Raw genomic sequence first — 19,320 nt, forward strand, 5'->3', positions numbered from 1 at the left:
GCAGGCGGCAAGGCATAGGAGCTGACATTTTTGTAGACACCAGTTTCACATATAAGATGCGTTGATTGCTTATTATTACATTTTTTAAGGGAGGTGAAATGACAGAAAAACTGCAATTCTGGCATTTTGATTATTTTTCCCTTCACAGTGTTTCCCCTTAATTAATTCCATATTTGGATAGTTTGGACTTTTATGGACAAAGTTATGCTAAATATGTTTTTATTCTTTATGTTTTTTAACTGTTGAAAAAGGAGATTATTTCAATTGGTGTACTACTTACAGCAATACCACAGTATTACACCAAGGTCACACCTTCAGTATTAGGTCAGTATTTTACCTCAACATTTGTGAGCCAAAATCAGGAGTGGAACAGAGGAAAAGTATAATAGTAAAATGTCACCACTTCTGTATTTCTCACCCACTCCTGGTTTTGGCTTACAAATACTGAGGTAAAATAGTGACCAAATACTCAAGGTGTGAACGTGGCGTCACAATGAGAATCTTGGTTGCTATGGCTGAGCTTTACAGGACTGAGAGGACAGCGATCGAGGTACTCAGCAAGCCCCAGACTGCCATTGTAATCCACTAGTCCCTGGGCAATAGGCCCCTTTCACACATCAGTTTTTTGCCATCAGTCACAATCCGTCGAATTTTGAAAAAAACGAATCCGGCGACTGATGCCGCCGGATCCGTTTTTCTCTCATAGACGTGTATTAGCGACGGATGGCCTCATGTTTCATTCGTCGTTCGAAAAATGTTTGTCCGGTGGCCGGAGACAACGGACAAAGTAACGTTTTTTGTGTCAGTCGCAAAAACGGACAGCGACGGATCCGTCGTTTGCTCGAATGGAAGCCTATGGGTGCCGGATCCCGTTTTGTTTTAACTGAGCATGCTCCGATTTATTTAGCCAGATCCGCTAGTCGGATCCGTTGAAAAAACGAATCTGTTGCATCAGTTTTTCACAATCTGCGACGGATCCGTAGAGCCAACAGATTGCGACTGACGGCAAAAAACTGATGTGTGAAAGGGGCCTTAGGAACACCCTTGCGCATTCCATTTAAATGGCGCTGTCAGAATGACGCTTTTAGTTACACACAATGCCAGATCAAAGACTATGTGGGCCACCGTATTATAAGCCAAAATGCACAGGGTCTGGATGAAGGTATAATCACAAATTTATGTTTACTCTTTTTTTTCTTCAATAAATTGCTAGGGATAAGCAAAACTATCAAAAGCCAATTTCAGTCATATACTTGGACTGGGCAAGGAAGTTTAACTCACATGGAATTTATTTAATGCAAATCAAATATACCCTGATTGTTATGTATAAAAAGCCATGTATTATGATCTGCGGTCTCGCTGCCCAGTCAACAAAAAAAAAAAAAGATTGGACAGGGAGAAGTTAAAATAAAATACAATACCATAATCATATCACGCATCTCCTGTCCCTCCAGCCCTCCAATGTCTTAAGGGCACTAGCTCTGGTCTCCTCTTCATTTGCACAGGGTAGGACTCGACACACTTTATGATGTCATTATGTGACCACATGGGGCAACGACTACAGAACATGCACTGAAGCCTAGCCGGCGTAAGAAGCACTGGAAAATGTCAAGAAGACACCAGAGCTGGAAAGTCTTTGGAAGGAGGACCAGCAGAATGATATTATATTGTTTCTTAGGCCATGTGCACACGTATTCTGGTCCACTGCGGATTTTTCTGCAGCGGATTTCATAAATCCGCAGTGCAAAACCGCTGCGGATTTACCGCAGTTTTTACTGCAGTTTTAAAACTGCGGTTTTCCATAGGGGCAGCTGTAAAACCGCTGTGGAATCCGCAGAAAGAAGTGACATGCTGTGGACTGTAAGGCACACGATCCTTTTTTTCATGCGGAATTGCCGCGATTTTCCCGCTGCGGGTCCGCAGCTGTTTTCCATGCAGGGTACATTACATTGTACCCTATGGAAAACAGGAACTGCTGTGCCCACAATGCGGAAAATCAAAAAAAAAAAACCGCGCTGAATAGCTGCGGGGAAAAAAGAAGTACCATGTCACTTCTTTTTTCGGAGCTGCAGCGGTTCTGCACCCATTGAACTCCATTGTGAGGTTAAACCCGCAGTAAAACCCGCAGATGAAAAAAATATCTGCGGGTTTTACTGCGGTTTGTGGTGCCGAACCGCTGCAGCAGGAAGTGCGGGGAAGCGGGCGGAAGAGCGTGGGCGGAGTGTGGCTGCCCCCCCGTGCTCCGATCCCGCCCCCCCGTGCTCCAATCCCACCGCCCCGTGCTCCGATGCCCCCCCCCCAGTGCTCCGATGCCCCCCCCGTGCCCTAATCTCCCCCCCTTATACTTACCCGGAGTCCCGGTGTCCGTCCAGCCGTCTTCTCCCTGGGCGCAGCCATCTTGCAAAATGGCGGGCGCATGCGCAGTGCGCCCGCCGATTCTGCCGGCCGGCAGATTTGTTCCAAAGTGCATTTTAAAACCTATCTCAGTGATCAAAATAAAAAAAAATAGTAAATGACACCCCCCCCCCTTTGTCACCCCCCCCCTTTGTCACCCCCATAGGTAGGGACAATAAAAAAAAATTAAGATTTTTTTTTTTTTTCCACTAAGGTTAGAATAGGGTTAGGGTTAGGGTTAGGGGTACGGTTAGGGGTAGGGTTAGGGTATTTTCAGCCATTTTAACTGCATAGAAAACTGCATAAAAAAAAGGATCAAAAAAAGGATCAAAAAAAGGATCAAAAAAAGGATCAAAAAAAGGATCAAAAAACGCATCAAAAAAGGACAAAAAAAGGACCAAAAAAAGGACCTGCGTTTTCTGCCAAGAGCTGCAGTTTTTTAAAAAACAGTCCTGAAAAAAAAAGGATGGAAATCAGGAACGTGTGAACATACCCTAAACCGCTGCGTTTCCGCACGTCTTTTTCCGCAGCATGTGCACAGCGTTACCCATAGGTTTAGGCTATGTGCACACGTTGCGGATTCTCTGCGGATCCGCAGCGTTTTTTGAGGTGCAGAAACGCTGCAGATCCGCAATTGATTTACAGTACAATGTAAATCAATGAGAAAAAAAAAAGCAGCTGTGCACACGTTGCGGAAAATCCGCTGTGGAAACGCTGCGGTTTAAAAGAAGTAGCATGTCACTTCTTTTTTGAGAATCTGCAGCGTTTTTGTACCCATTCCATTATAGAAATCCGCAGGGGTAAAAAACAAAGCAAATCCACCAAAAAAAAAACGCACAAAAAACACGACAAATCCGCAGCTGCGTTTTCTGCCAGGAGAGGCAGAATCCGCACCAGAAATTCCTAAGGCTATTCCGCAAAGTGTGCACATAGCCTCACATTGTACTGTAAACTCATGGGAAACTGCTGCGGACCCGCAGCTGCGGAAATGCTGCGGATCCGCAGCGTTTTCCGCAGTGTGCACATACCCTCAATCATTTCCCAGTCGATGAATCCAGCAAAGATACTGACTGACTGGCTAATAATTTACACAAAGGGATTTCTCCAAAATTCAGATTTGCTACAATCCACAAATTCATGGAAATTCTATTTGTTTAGAATCAATTTGCTCTACTTTACAAATAGCAAAACCTGATGGCTCATGTAACAAACCAAAGGAAAGCGTGCAGAACATATGAGCACTGGCCCTAATGCTTCACATGGCCACTGATACTCAGGATAGGGTCACACGGGAGTCCGAGGTCTCCTGCAGTCACACCCGTCACTCTCACCCTGTGTGACCTGCCTCTCATACACTAGGTAGATGTGGTGTAGGACAATGCACAAACATACAGTAAAAAAAGACGACACAATGGGCCCTCTGCGTTCAACCTATGGAGGAGACACTGGAGGCCATCACTGACCAGGACTAGGACATCCTTCCAATAGAAAATATTTCCTAATAAACCAGGTGTAAAAATACCTTGAAACTTAAAAAAAAGCTAACAATTCTAAAGTTATGATCAAACAAACAAATAACCTTGATTATAGGGATAAGAAATTTAACAGTATCAATACAGCTGAAACCATGGCTAAAGCTTGGAAAACAGGCTATGAAGTAATGAACAGAGGGACATGAAGGCTACGTTACCATCTCTGTAGTGAAGGCTTGTTCTCCAAGAGTCTAAGATATGAGGAGCTGTGCTCGGAGATCATATATAGGCACTGGAATAGAAAGAAGATTGCATGAGGTTACTGTACGCCAGGCTGGCTCTGATGGGCACCTTACACAGGAAAGTGTGGGCTCTGGAGCTACAGGTCTGCAGACACTAAGCACGCCCCTGCTGGCATACCAAGGTGTGATGGGAGGACCAATACTGGGAGCTATTAGCACACACAAGACGCAGTGAAACTCACTCTCAGGTTGCACTTACACTGGCCGATAACCAGGAATGAGTGCTAGAATGAGCACATGGGGCTGGCGAGAATAATGATTTATTACCGATAGTTCTGTGTGCATTGAAGTGCAGGAGCCTGCCTAAACCGGCTATGAAATGTCCGCCGATAGGCCTTAACGGCTGTGGTTGGCACAGCAAATGTACCTTTAGACTTACCATACCCTGAATCCAGACATTGCTTTCACTCCTACAAACATCAGCTATGTACATTCCTTCACATGTATCTGCCATACTCTAGCAAACTGGACGCTACGTCCAGAGCATTTTTACAGCCTATTTTTACCTTATCTAGTGATAGGATTTTGCTTGGATATAACATCGACAGTGGCATAACTACGGTATATTGAGTGCAGGGTTTGCAGTTGCACCCAGGCCCTTAAGTCTGGGGGAGGTGAAAATGTCCCCTGATCTTATGAGATCAGTCATCAATGAGATCAGTTTCATTATAGATTTGTGATAGTTTAGAGTCTTTGCACTGGGGCCTTTGGGGCGGATGGTCACTACTGAGCACGTGCATAAAGTGCAGCACAGATTCATCTCAACTAAAAGCCCAGATTTAACTATGTTACTATAACCATGTATAAGTATATAAGGGGACAATACAAATATCTCGCTGAGGATCTGTTTATACCAAGGAAGGTGACGGGCACAAGGGGGCATTCTTTGCGTCTGGAGGAGAGAAGGTTTTTCCACCAACATAGAAGAGGATTCTTTACTCTTAGGGCAGTGAGAATCTGGAATTGCTTGCCTGAGGAGGTGGTGATGGCGAACTCAGTCGAGGGGTTCAAGAGAGGCCTGGATGTCTACCTGGACCAGAACAATATTGTATCTTACAATTATTAGGTTCTGTAGAAGGACGTAGATCTGGGGATTTATTATGATGGAATATAGGCTGAACTGGATGGACAAATGTCTTTTTTCGGCCTTACTAACTATGTTACTATCCTAGGATCGGGAACAGAAAAGACATTTATAGGACATCTCATAACTTTCCCAAATTCTTAGAAAAAATGTACAGCCCGTCCTGCATTGTATTTATTAGACATTTTAAGAGTCTGTCCATTTTATACCAACTACACAGCCCTGCCTAAGACTGACGGATAATAGCAAACAAGTGCCTCTACGGGTCATATCTCTTGGATTGACATACTCTGCCCTCGACCCAGTTAGGATGGTATTAGAGAACAGCCATCTTTACTTGGTTCCTTTTTTTCCCCTCTAGTTAGAACATGGACCCATTAAAACTATGGGGCTTTTCACATATCTTTAACTAAAAAAAAAAACAGATACTCGTTCATCATGGGTGTCTCTCCACTTTTGTGGAGTCATTTGCTCTTTATTGATGGCTTTAGTATTTGCACCTCTATACGTTTTTTGCCAATTTTTGAGTTGTTTTGCTTTTAAAGCTAACCTGTCAGCAGGATTGTGCACAGTAACCTACAGACACTGTCAGGTCGGCGCCATTATACTGATTACAATGATGCGTTGGGTGATGAAATCCATCTTGTGGTTGTTTGATCTTTATTTTCAGTTTTGCGTTAATGATATGTCCGTGCTCCAGGGCGGCCTGTGGGGGTCTTCATGTGGTGCTGATTATATATTCATACTAATGGCTTCTGACAGGTCACAGATCCCTCAGTGACCTGCCTGCCATTGTACATACTGCATAAAATATTGGGGGGGGGGGGGAATAAACATTTATCAAAATGGTGCCAGAGGTGGCGCCTGCGCTGTACCATGACGCAATGTATAATATGCATATATTCATTTATGATTCAGTCATATAGTATTGTGGGGTTAAAAACTTCATCAAAATGGCGCCGACGCAGTAGCATGTATTGCGTTCCGATAGATGCTACTGGGCAGGCGCCATCTTGCAAGAGGGAAAAAAACATTTTTTTTCCCCTGTAGTAAAATGGCGCCAGCGCCTGCACAGTAACATCATCTATGATTAAGATAGTTTTGTTGGAAAATAAAAAATTTTGTCTGAACGAAAACAAGCATATTATCCATTATATCATGCTACAGTGCAGGTGCCTGCATGATGAATATTATTATTATTTTTATACACAATATCCTATGCAGCATGACATTAAGGGGGCAGGTCACTGAAGGATCAGAGACCTGTCAGAAGCCATCAGTATGAATATGTAAGCAGAGCACCACATGAAGACCCCCCAAAGGCCGCCCCGGAGCACGAGCATATCATTAACTCAAAACTGAACATAAAGATTAATCAACAACCACAAGATGGATTTCATCAACCAAGGTATCATTGTAATCAGTATAACAGTGCCGACCTGACACGGTGTCTGTAGATTACTGGGCACCATCCTGATTACAGATTTAGGCTGGGGACACACTTGCGAGTGTGGCGCGAGTCTCTCGCATCAATATCCGGCACTCGGGACCGGAGTGTGCGGCTGAATAGAAATGCAGCTCTAGCAAAAATGAAGAGACCACTGCAAAATGTGCAGTTTGTCTGATTTTTCTCTTTATAGGTATATTTTTGAGCAAGTTCAGGTTTGTAGCCCAGAAGTGAGTCCGGCCTGTAAATGGACCGTGAGATGGGTCAGTCTGAATTCAGCCATAAAAGTGGCAGGGGTGATGAAGGATCGCCATAGCGCAATCTTTGGCACATCCCATAACTGGAAAGGCTTGGAAAGTAAAACCTGCAGGAATACCAGCACACACTGACCCCAACGATAACATTACTATACGCCAACATGTGCCCAATGCCAGTGATCACCTGCTGTAGATGGCGGGAAGGTCCTTTATGTGTACATGTCGGCTACACGTCACTGCCCAGATCTGTGGAGTACAATGTGTTTGCCTTTAATTTTCTAATTTCCACAAACATCTTAGCATCGGAATCAGGTTCATAAGGAGAAGAAAGGCAAATGGGTGTCGTCTACAGACACTTGTAAGTCAGGAGCGAGGCAACGTACATGTAACGCCCGGACGTATGACCAGCTGGACCCGTCCCAGTCCCCTGCAAGGTGGTTTGTGAAGGCCGAAGGCTGAGGTCACCACTGCATTCTCTCATCAGAGATAGCTGGGACGATTAGGCCTCTTTCACACTTCAGTTGTTTGGCGTCAGTCTAAAACCGCCATTTTCCTCAAATAACGGATCCGTTATTTTCCCATAGACTTGCATTAGCGACGGATTGTGACGGATGGTCGTCCATTCCATCCGCCATGCGACAGATCCGTCGAAATTTGGCGGACGTTTTCTGAAAATAGACGGACATTGAAACGTTTTTTGTCAACGCCGAAATGGCGGATCGCGACGGATCCGTCGCATCCGCCATTCCATAGAATGGCTGCCTATGGGCGACGGATCTGCCGCAACCGTTTTTTCGGCGGATCCGTCGCCCCAATCCGTTTTTTCAATTGCGCATGCTCCAAAAAGTAGATACTTTTCCCAGACAACCCCCAAGTAACGGATCCGTCAAAAAAACGGATCCGTTAGAACCGTTTTCTCAATAATTGTGACGGATCCGTCAATCCGTCACTATGTCGGAAGTGACTGACGCCAAACAACTGAAGTGTGAAAGAAGCCTTATATAAATGGCACTGATCAGGATAGGATTATTATAGGATGATCAGATTTTCTCCATTGTGGAGAAGAGAGGAAATCTTTTTTTTCCATCTTCTCCACTCGGTCAGTCTGTGAAATCAGATGACATCTGAGTGCAGTCTGATGTTTTCCATGCATGAGCGAATGCGATCAGAATATGGGATGCAAGTCGTGCATGCTGCGATATTCTTCAGACTCTGCCCAAGGAAAAAGAATAGGACACACTCAGACTGATGCAATGGTCAGGACCTTAAGGAAAGATAATAACCAATCACAGCATTCTGTAATTGGTTGCTATAGACCACAGCCTATCACAGCAAGGCTTTCATTTTTAGTCTGCTGTTGAAAACTGAAAGTTGTGTTGACATTGGTTGCTATGGGAGACAGCAGCCACTCACATGACAGCTTTCATTTGTAGTCAGCAGTTGAAGACCTAAAGCTGTGCTGTGATTGGTGGCTATGTACGACAGTACTTTCAGAGCTTTATAAATCTGCCCCCTCTTCTTGCGCGCCATTTTGCCGAGTCAATGACGGAGGCAGGGTTACTCCGTGCTCCCATTCATAGCACTACAGCAGAGGTCATTGGCCGGCGTCTGACTGTAGAGCTGCACGGCGTGCACTGCTGCGCCCGGAGCATGACGCGGGTGAGGCAAGGCTCCATAAACCCCACATGCATCCTCCTGCCCCCGGTACACACCGTTCTCTCCAGGCACGGCAGATGTTAAATCCTAGTGGGCTAAAGGACCTTCGGTGACGTCACGCTCATGTGACCAGATCCTGGGTGGGAGGAGCTAGATAGCAGGAAGCGCAGCGCTGTTCTGGGTGGGAAACGACCACATGTGGAGGCAATGCCGGAGTGCGTGGGCGGCTTGTGGTCATGACGTCACGCAGTAACGTGGAGTCACGTGATCGCATTCAGGCGTCTTCCGGTTGTCTTGTCTGCCAGAGAGCACGGTCAGGAGAGTAGGCGGGGCCATCCTGTGAGCGCGGGCTTGGAGTAAGTGCACGAGCACGGCGGTGACGTGCGCGGGCGCGGCGCGGCTGGCAGCAGTCAGAGGCGGCGCTCAGTGCTCTATCTGTTTGATGCTAATGGGCCGGGGTCTCATAGGGGGTCCGTGGAATTCAGAAACTAGGAGTTGGGGGTCTGCGGCACAGTGTAGAAAATGGAGGGTGTAAAGCGGAGGCGGGCTGAGCTGGCATTAACCCTTCACCACCTCATGGCGATTTCCGAGAGCCATAACTCTCTATTTTTCCTTCCACTCGGGGGCTTGTTTCTTTGCGGAGCCAGCTGTACTGTATCAATCACTCTCTCACGTGGTGCAGAGGGAAGGAGATTCCCAGCGCATCGTTCCGTTACCGTGTTCTCTCTCCGGTAAAGCTGTCCGTGTGATGTGATCCTCCAGGTCAGATAGGAAACACGGATAGTTGGGTTTAAATGGAGAAAAAAACAATATCGGAATTTCTCTAGGATTGGGCGAGGGCTTATATTTTTGCATCTGACCTGACTTTTTACTGATCTCCTTTTTGGGGTAGATGTAATGTTTTGGTTGCCTCTTATTGTAATACTAGATGGTGGCCCGATTCTAACGCATCGGGTATTCTAGAATATGCATGTCCACGTAGTATATTGCCCAGCCACGTAGTATACAACACAAAGCCACGTAGTATATTGCCCAGCCATGTAGTATATTGCCCAGCCATGTAGTATATTGCCCAGTGACGTAGTATACAGCACAGAGCCACGTAGTATATTGCCCAGTGACGTAGTATACAGCACAGAGCCACGTAGTATATTGCCCAGTGACGTAGTATACAGCACAGAGCCACGTAGTATATTGCCCAGTGACGTAGTATACAGCACAGAGCCACGTAGTATATTGCACATCAAAGTAGAATACAGCACAGAGCCACGTAGTATATTGCCCAGCCATGTAGTATATTGCCCAGCCATGTAGTATATTGCCCAGCCACGTAGTATACAACACAAAGCCACGTAGTATATTGCCCAGCCACGTAGTATATTGCCCAGTGACGTAGTATACAGCACAGAGCCACGTAGTATATTGCACATCAAAGTAGTATACAGCACAGAGCCACGTAGTATATTGCACATCAAAGTAGTATACAGCACAGAGCCACGTAGTATATTGCCCAGCTATGTAGTATATTGCCCAGCCACGTAGTATATTGCCCAGTGACGTAGTATACAGCACAGCCACGTAGCATATTGCCCAGTGACGTAGTATACAGCACAGAGCCACGTAGTATATTGCCCAGTGACGTAGTATACAGCACAGAGCCACGTAGTATATTGCCCAGCTATGTAGTATATTGCCCAGCCAGGTTTGTCACAGGTGAAAAAATAAACATATACTCACCTTTCCGAGGGAGCCCTTGTAGTCCACGGCAGCTTCCGGTCCCAGGGTTGGTATGAGTGCAGGACCTGTGATGACATCGCCGTGACGTCATGGCAGGTCCTTCTGCCACCGGAACCTGCAACGGAAGATGGCAGCCGGCGCGAGCTGCAACGGAGTGTGATTATAGCAGTTTTTTTTTTTAATTATTTTTAACATTACATTTTTTACTATTGATGCAACATAGGCAGCGTCAATAGTAAAAAGTTGGGGACACACCGGGTTAATAGCGGCGGTAACGGAATGCGGTACCCGCGACATAAAGCGGTCCGTTACAGCCGGCATTAACCCTGTGTTAGCGGTGACCGGAGGGGAGTATGCGGGCAACAGGCACTGACTGCGGGCAGTAAGGAGCGGCTATTTTCTTCCGGACTGTGGCCGTCGCTGATTGGTCGCGGCAGCCATGACATGCAGCTGGCGAGACCAATCAGCGAATGAATAGCCGTGACAGAAGGACAGACAGACAGATGGAAGTGACCCTTAGACAATTATATAGTAGATTGCTATGCTCAAAAAATGTAATTCTGCCAGTTTTTTTTTCTTGTTAAGCCATTTACCAATCAGATTACGGCATATTTTGATTGGACTTTCATAAATGCTGCAATACCAAATATGTTTTTTTTTAATGAGGTAAAAGGGGATGATTTGAACGTTTGTTTTTATTTTTAAAAACTTTACTGTATATCCTAGTCCCTTTAGGGGACTGTAAACTGCGTCTAGTCACTTATGCCATCGCTAGCAGCGCTGCTGTGTATAGAGAATATCACGATCTACGATGAAGGCTAGTTCTTCAGCAGACCTCCAGCCGTCATTGCAACCCATCGTGTGGAATGATGCGCTCCGTGAACGGCATGTGTTAAATGCTGCTGTCATAGATTGACAGCAGCATTTAAAAGGTTAACTGCCACAGGCAGAGCTCAGCTCCACCCCACCTGCGTCTGTTAAAGGCACATGATGGCTGATTTATCAGCCATCATCTGCTGGGAAAGATGCAATTTTTGCATGCATGCAAGCCTTCATCAAAGGTAACGGCATCAAAGTTGACATACAAGTATGTCAAAGGTCTTGAAGGGGTTAATAAAGACCTGGGCTCCGTGCTGAGGAAGGCCATGTATTCTGTAATCTAAGGCAGCCTGTTCTTTTGAGTGTTTTGTTTGTTTTTTGTTTTGTGCTGAGGTATTTAAATACCCCAAGGACAACATCTGCGAGGAGTTTGTATGTTTTCCCCTGTCTATGTGGGTTTCCTCCCACACTCCAGACATACTGATGGGGAATTTAGATTGTGAGCTCCAACGGGGACAACGATGATAATGTCTGTAAAGTGCCGTGGAATTAATGGCTCTAAATAAATGAATAAAATCGATTTTTTCCTATTCGCCACGACAGCACCCACTAGAGAGAGGGGATCCGCCCCTAGGAATAGGAAACCTACAGAGAGATAAAAGGGGCGGTCCCCCCCTTGCTCCTCAGTTGGTTTCCTGTTCCTGGTGGGAAACCCTCAGAGAGAATCTCTGCAAGTTTAAGAAGAGGAAAGCTCGCCTGGACTGCCGCCTGTACGTCTCTGTTGAGCGGCAGGGGCTCCAGAGTGAGTATCAGAGACGGGGGTATGTTCCTGTTGGCTCCCCCCTCTTCTGATCGCATCAGTATGGATGCCGGATGGTCAACAGTCTCCCTGCTGGGACACTTGTATCGCTCCACCGCATGGCTGCAGATGTCCCTTCGGCTATAAGCCGGTAAGTAGTCACTGTGAGACAATTATAGCTTACCCCTCTGTTCAAGGTGGTGGTGCAGCACGGATAGCGCTGCAGCGGCGGGCTCAGTAGCGGTAACTTCAGCCGCATGGAAGAGATAGAGCGTGCACATGCGCGGTATGGTCTGCGACTGCGTCCCAGAAGTAGATGGCTGAACTTCCGGGGGCGCGAGGTCAGTCTGGTGTTCCGGTATGGACGCCATTGCAGCGGTGGATGCGATGCCCTGGCGATAGACGACGGTGGAGAATGGGGCAGCATACTTGACGGGTTCATACTTCTGCTGTGTCCAGTGCTGGCCATGGCCCACACCAGCGTCACACACCGCTACTCCGATCTGACTCCCCACTGGTCAGGTATGGAAGAAAAAAAAAAAGAGGGGGTGTGTTTCCTCAAATATCCTACACTATTAGAGCAGATAGGACATTAGTCTGTGCGCAACATGTCGTCTCAGGAGAATATCGAGCGCCCACTGGAGGATTTAATCCTGCCTAGTGGTGATGCTAGAAAGGAAGGCAGTGGACACTCGAAAGTGAGTGACTCCACTGATTAACTCAGTAAAAAAGTCGTCCCGTTCTACACCCCAGGGCGATCAAAGAACCCAGCAGCCGGCTAAACGGACGGGAAAGACTAAGCACAAGCAGTGTGCAATATGTAACGAGCCTCTACCTGACTCGTATATAAAGAAATTGTGTCAAAATTGCATAGATCACACTTTGCAACAGGAGAGTTCGGTCAGAATGAATGAGATATGTCTCATGATCCGGGAAGAGCTTCAGTCCTTGGGAGGTAGTTCGCCTGAAAATGTGGTAGGAACTATGGGGTTATCAGAGTCTAAGGAACCTCAGACACCTCAGGACGTTATGTTCACAGGTCTTTCCCAACGTAAGGGCCATGTGTTCCCTGTAAATCAGGCCATTAAAGACCTTGATAAAAGAGAGTGGAGTAAAGGACAAAAAGGGTTTTGTGCCAGTATCATGTAAAAGGCGGTACCCCTTTGAAAATGATGACTTGGTCTAAAGTGGATGCGGCTGTGGCATCCACCTCTCGCCGTTCCTCCTTACCTGTGGAGGATGCAGGCTTTTTGTCAGATCCTATGGACAAAAAAAACCAAACGGACGCACTTCTTAAAAAATCATGGGAAGCCTGTGTCACCACGTTTAAACCAGCAATCTCAGCCACGTCAACTAGCAGATCTATGCTGGTTTGGCTAGAGCAGCTGGACCAAAACATCAACGTATCCAGGGAGAAATTGCGTGCTGCTATTCCTTTGATTAAGGGGGCTGCGGCTTTTATATCTGATGCCTCAATCCGTACCTTATATCTCTGCCTGGCAGCCAGAACAGTTAGCCTCACTAATACGGCTCGTCGTGCGTTATGGTTAAAAAACTGGAAGGGAGATGCCCAAACCAGGTCTAAGTTGTGTGCCATACCCTGTCAGGGTGAGTACCTCTTTGGAGCGGTCCTAGATGAAATGCTAAGGCGGGTGAAAGGAAGAAGGGGTTCCCTAATCCCTTTATTCCTTCTTACAGAAGGGCGTTCAGGAAGCCACCATTTGGCAAGAAGGGAGGCTTTAAGGACCGTTGGAATAATAAAGAGTTCAAACAAAAGGACATTTGTTCAATAAACGCCCCTTTAAACCAGCAGATAAGTTCCGTTGATCATATTTCACCAGTGGGAGCTAGACTACTAGTAATTGTTGAACAATGGAAGGAAATAACTGTTAATCCATGGGCCATCAATTTGGTATCTTCAGGCCTCACTTTAGATTTTATTCAAACACCTCCGGGTTCTTTCCTTCTCACTTCCTTGAAATCCCTCTTGTCCAAACAAGTCTTAATAGAGGTCCCGCCATCTCAAATAGGGAAAGGATTTTACTCTCCCTTGTTTCTGATTACTAAACCTGACGGCTCTTTCAGAACTATAATTAATTTGAGAAAACTGAACACCTTTATAAAACCCAGAACATTTAAAATGGAATCCATTCGTTCAGCTATAAAAAATGTATTTCCAAATTGTTACATGGTAGTACTGGATCTTAGGGATGCTTATTACCATCTTCCTATTCACCAGTTACACCAGCAATTCCTTCAGGTAGCAGTTGTTATAGATGGGCGGGTTCATCATCTGCAATACAGAGCAGTGCCCTTTGGCTTATCTATTACTCCGAGGGTTTTTTCTAAATTGTTATTGGAAGTAATGTCATTTCTGGGTAAAAGACACACTGGTAATTCTGTATCTAGATGACCTGTTGATTGTAGGTAAAAGCTCCCTACAGTGTGAGCACAGGTTGGAGGAAGTAGTGTTTTCTTTGCAAACACTTGGCTGGATTGTCAACTGGGGAAAATCCAGACTCCAGCCGGTAACATGTCAAAAATTTCTTGGGCTCCTTCTGGATTCAGTTGTCCAAATATGTAAGCTTCCTGATAAGAAGGCCTCCATAGTAGATAAAGTGACCTTAGCGATCAGAAAGCGTATGTCATTGAGAAGTGCCATGTCATTGCTAGGATCCCTGACTTCTTGTATTCCTGCGGTTCAGTGGGCACAATTCCATACTAGACATCTGCAGAAGTTTGTATTAGAAGAGGACATTAAAAAGAGAGGATGTTTGGAGAAGACAGTTTTTTCTAACTTTAGAAGTAGTACACTCCCTTACATGGTGGTTGAATTGGGAAAATATGTCGAAAGGAGTTTTATGGGTGATTCCCCCCCCCCCCCTTCTAGTAAAGTGACCACAAATACTAGTCCTGAAGGCTGAGGGGGCACATTTTCAGGATCAGATAGGGTCTCTGGTCCAGATCAGAGCTTAATAATTCCTCTAATGTTAAAGAATTAAAAGCTATATATTATTCCCTACTCCACTTTCTCCCTCAGCTGAGAGGCTCTCACACAAGGGTCTTCTCCGACAACACCGCCACGGTGGACTATCTGAACCATCAGGGAGGTTCACGGTCAGACAATCTTATGGGGGTGGCATCAGACATCATGGAGTTAGCCGAAGGTCATCTGCTATCCTTGTCAGCGGTACACATCAGAAGCATAGGCATCTTTCGTGCTGATTTCCTCAGCCGTCACACTCTTCATCAGGGGGAATGGATGCTCAACAGAAAGATTTTCAAATTAATAACAGCCCGATGGGGTGTACCTCAAATAGACTTGTTTTCCACAAGAGCCAACCGTCAAGTCAAAGTGTTTGCCTCTATGCAGAGAGGACAATACAGACATATTCAATGCCCTCCAGGTACCATGGACATTCGACCTGGCTTATGCTTTTCCTCCATGGAATCTATTGCCCATAGTAATAAGAAAAATAAGGGAAGAAGGGGCAAGGGTTTTGTTGATAGCCCCATTCTGGCCCAAGAGGCCATTGTTTTCGTGGCTCAGGGCAATGTCAATTACAGACCCCTGGATTCTGCCTCAGTACAAGGACCTCCTGTCTCAGGGACCATTCCTCCATCCTCAGGTAAAGGGCATGAACTTGACTGTCTGGAATTTGAGAGGCGGTTATTAAATCTTAGGGGATTTTCTAGAGGGTTAACAGATACCCTCATGAGGAGTAGAAAGCCTTCCACTACCAGAATTTGTTAAAATCTGGAAGAAATTTCTCGAATTCCATACCGCACAACTTTCTTCTGAAGTTCCTATATTCTCTATATTAGAGTTTCTACGGAAGGGTCTGGCGTTAGGGCTCTCCGTAAGCACTCTGAAGGTTCAGGTTTCAGCTCTTGGAGCTCTCTTTAATTATGACGTTGTGGGAAATAGGTGGATATCCCGATTTATATCTGCATGTGAGCGATCAAGACCAATTAATATACCGCAGATTCCGCAGTGGGATCTAACTTTATTCCTAGATGCATTGACACAAAGCCCTTTTGAGCCTCTTCATACAGCCTCATTAAAAGATATCTTGTTGAAAACAGTATTATTAGTAGCTTTGGTATCTGCTAGAAGAGTGAGCAATCTCCATGCATTATCAATAGATCCTCCTTTTTTATCTGTGACATCAGACAGAATAATTTTGAAAACGGACCCATGTTCTCTCTAAGGTAGCCACTAGTTTTCATAGATCCCAGGAGATCTTATTACCTACTTTTTATAAAGACCACTCAACTCCAGAAGTCTGGCCTATTTAGAGAGAACTAGGGACTGGAGGAGGAGTAGGGCTCACTCTGTGTCTTTCCAGGGTAAAACCAAAGGATCCAGAGTCACAAAGAACACGTTATCTCGCTGGATCAGAGATACCATAATCTTGGCGTATAAAGCTAGAGGAAGAGATCCTCCAATGCATGTAGGAGCACATTCTACAAGAGCCTTGTCGACTTCCTGGGCAGAAAGGGCGAACGTGCCAATAGACCTTATATATAAGGCTGCAACTTGGTCTTCGCCTAATACCTTTCTATAGGCACTATAGATTAGACCTATCTTCTGCTTCTGATCTAACCTTTTGGGTATCGGTCCTTGACTCAGTAAACCCACCCAATCTATAGTCTCTGTAAATCTCTCTAGTGGGTGCTGTCGTGGCGAATAGAAAATACCGGATTACTCACCGGTAATGCTCTTTTATAGAGCCCACGACAGCACCCATTCACATCCCTCCCTTTTCTTTATATAGTTGCACGTGGTACAGTTGCGGTGATGTGTAAATAATAGAAAGATATAGTATAAGTTTGTAAGTGTGTGTGTGTGTATATATATATATATATATATATATATATATATGTATGTATGTATGTATGTATGTGTATATATATATATATATATATATATATATATATATATATATATATATATATATATATATATATATCTATCTATCTATCTGAGCCTTTTAACTAAAACCTAGCGGCGGTTCCTCCTATTCTCTGTAAAACAACTGAGGAGCAAGGGGGGGACCGCCCCTTTTATCTCTCTGTAGGTTTCCTGTTCCTAGGGGCGGATCCCCTCTCTCTAGTGGGTGCTGTCGTGGGCTCTATAAAAGAGCATTACCGGTGAGTAATCCGGTATTTTTGGGGAGTTTTACTTTTTGAAGTGTGTGGAGTCTGTCCTAAAAGTGTAATTATGTTTGCACTTTATTTGGAGTCTTTATTAGGCCTGGTTCACACAAGTGTATACAAAATTCAGTTTTATTCAGAAAACTTTAACATGGGAAACTACAGTAAATGCTCTTTTAATTAATGTGTAGAAACAGATTGCACATGGGCAACAACTGAGAATAGTCAAAGATTTGCCATGTATCAGTAAAAATCTGATGATATACATGTTTCATATGGGATCCATTACTTGCTCACCCATAGAAGTGAATGGGTGAGTCTGACAACATACGGAATAAAATACTGCATTCTGGGATATATAATTTTTTTTTTTTACATGCAGATTCAGTGGGAAAAAAACTGCTTCTAAACAGCCCAATTTCCAAGAAGTATCATTTCTTCTATTGAAAGACCTTGGTAGTAGGACTTTTTTTTTCCCACAGACACTACTTGGAATAAAAACTTGCTTGTGTAAACCTGCCCTTGCTGGGCCTAATATCTGCATTAATTAGATCATCTGTTCTGGGAAAAGGGGTCTATATTTTGAGGGGGATGTTCTCTGCTTTTTTGGTATGCATTAACCACTGGGGGACACAGAGAGAAAAGGGCCCTGTGCAATAACAATATATGAGGTCTTTGCAGCCCAAGAACTCCTAAAAAACGCAAAATTGCACCTGCTTTGGAGGTAGAAATGGGCCCCTGTGCAACTGCACAGGTTGCACAAATAAGTCCACCCCTGCTCTACTATTAAAGGGTACCTGTCAGCAGGATTGTGCTCAGTAACCTACAGAATCTGTCAGGTCGGTGCCATTATACTGATTAAAATGATACCTTGATAAAAATCCATCTTGTTGTTATGTAATCTTTATTTTCCGTCGAAGGTGAGCTAAGGCCACTGGCATCAGGGGCTTATCTACAGCATTCTGTAATGCTGTAGATAAGCCCCCAATGTATCCTGAAAGATGAAAAAAAGAGGTTAGATTATACTCACCCAGGGGCGGTCCGGGTCTGATGGGCGTCCCGGTCCGGGGCCTCCCATCTTCTTACGATGACGTCCTCTTCTTGGGAAAGGACAGTGAGGCCCTGCGCAGGAGCCGCGGCGTGAATGCAAGAAGAGGATGTCATCGTAAGAAGATGGGAGGGACCGGACCGCGACGGCCATCGGACCGGGACCGCCCCTGGGTGAGTATAATCTAACCTCTTTTTTCTCATCTTTCAGGATACATTGGGGGCTTATCTACAGCATTACAGAATGCTGTAGATAAGCCCCTGATGCTGGTGGGCTTAACTCACCTTCAATTTTGGGGGTGACAGGTTCCCTTTAGGCTAAGTGAACACGCTGCAGATTCCATTGTGGAATTTTCCGCAGCAGATTTGCTAAATCTGCAGTGAAAAACCGCTGCGGTTTTTACTGCGGATTTACCGCGGTTTCTTTTGTGGTTTCCTCTGAGGGTTTTTACCTGCAGATTTCTATTGGAGCAGGGGCAAACCCGCAGCGGAATCCGCACAAAGAATTGACATGCTGCGGAAAATAAACCGCTGCGTTTCCGCCCGTTTTTTTCCGCAGCATGTGCACTGCAGATTTCATTTCCCATTGCTTTACATGGTACTGTAATGCTTGGGAAACTGCTGCGAATCCGCAGCATGTGCACATACCCTTAATGATATGCTCGTGGTCTGTGGTAGGTCTTCATGTGGTGCTCTGCTTAGGTATTCATCCATATGACCTCTGACAGGTCCCTCATTGACCTGCCCCTATTTTACATAATGAATAATATATAGATCGCATATGTAACGGTAAGTTCATTCTTTTCTTTGGTATACATAAAATCCTAAAAAAATAAATAAAAATCAGTTTGAAAATGGAACCAGCCTCGCCTGTGCAGTAGCTGCTATCGGCGATCTGATAGCTGCTACTGCGCAGGTGGCACCATCTTACTAGAGTAACACAAATTTCTCCTCAAAGATGGCAACCACCAATAGCTGCTACTGTGCTGGTGCCATTTTAAAACTTTTTTTTTTTTTATTTATGGATACCAGCAAAGAAAAAAAAATGAAGTGCACATTACATATGCTATAATTCTGCAGGCAATTACCGTATATACTCGAGTATAAGCCGACCCGAGTATAAGCCGACCCCCCTAATTTTGCCACAAA

At 45.1% G+C, this 19,320-nt stretch overlaps 1 protein-coding gene and 1 long non-coding RNA gene across 4 annotated transcripts in view; one reads left to right on the forward strand and one right to left on the reverse strand.

Moving 5' to 3' along the window:
* Positions 1–8,940, reverse strand: part of TMEM161B (transmembrane protein 161B) — a 76,495-nt gene extending 67,555 nt beyond the window's left edge. Inside the window, exons 1-3 of one of the 2 annotated variants that reach the window (XM_069751406.1) lie at positions 8,669–8,743; positions 7,141–7,202; positions 4,085–4,158 (exon numbers count right to left, since the gene is read on the reverse strand). In XM_069751406.1, coding sequence (XP_069607507.1) covers positions 4,085–4,087 — 3 coding nt within the window. In that variant the 5' untranslated portion in view covers positions 4,088–4,158; positions 7,141–7,202; positions 8,669–8,743. Of the gene's footprint in view, positions 1–4,084; positions 4,159–7,140; positions 7,203–8,668 lie in introns of both variants that reach the window. The other variant, XM_069751397.1, reaches the window with a different exon arrangement.
* Positions 8,888–19,320, forward strand: part of LOC138664592 (uncharacterized) — a 62,281-nt gene continuing 51,848 nt past the window's right edge. For both annotated transcript variants that reach the window (XR_011318369.1, XR_011318368.1), the window contains exon 1: positions 8,888–8,968. This is a non-coding gene — a long non-coding RNA (uncharacterized lncRNA). The remainder of the gene's footprint in view (positions 8,969–19,320) is intronic.

Source organism: Ranitomeya imitator, chromosome 1 (assembly GCF_032444005.1).
Source record: "Ranitomeya imitator isolate aRanImi1 chromosome 1, aRanImi1.pri, whole genome shotgun sequence".
Taxonomy (NCBI): Eukaryota; Metazoa; Chordata; class Amphibia; order Anura; family Dendrobatidae; genus Ranitomeya; species Ranitomeya imitator.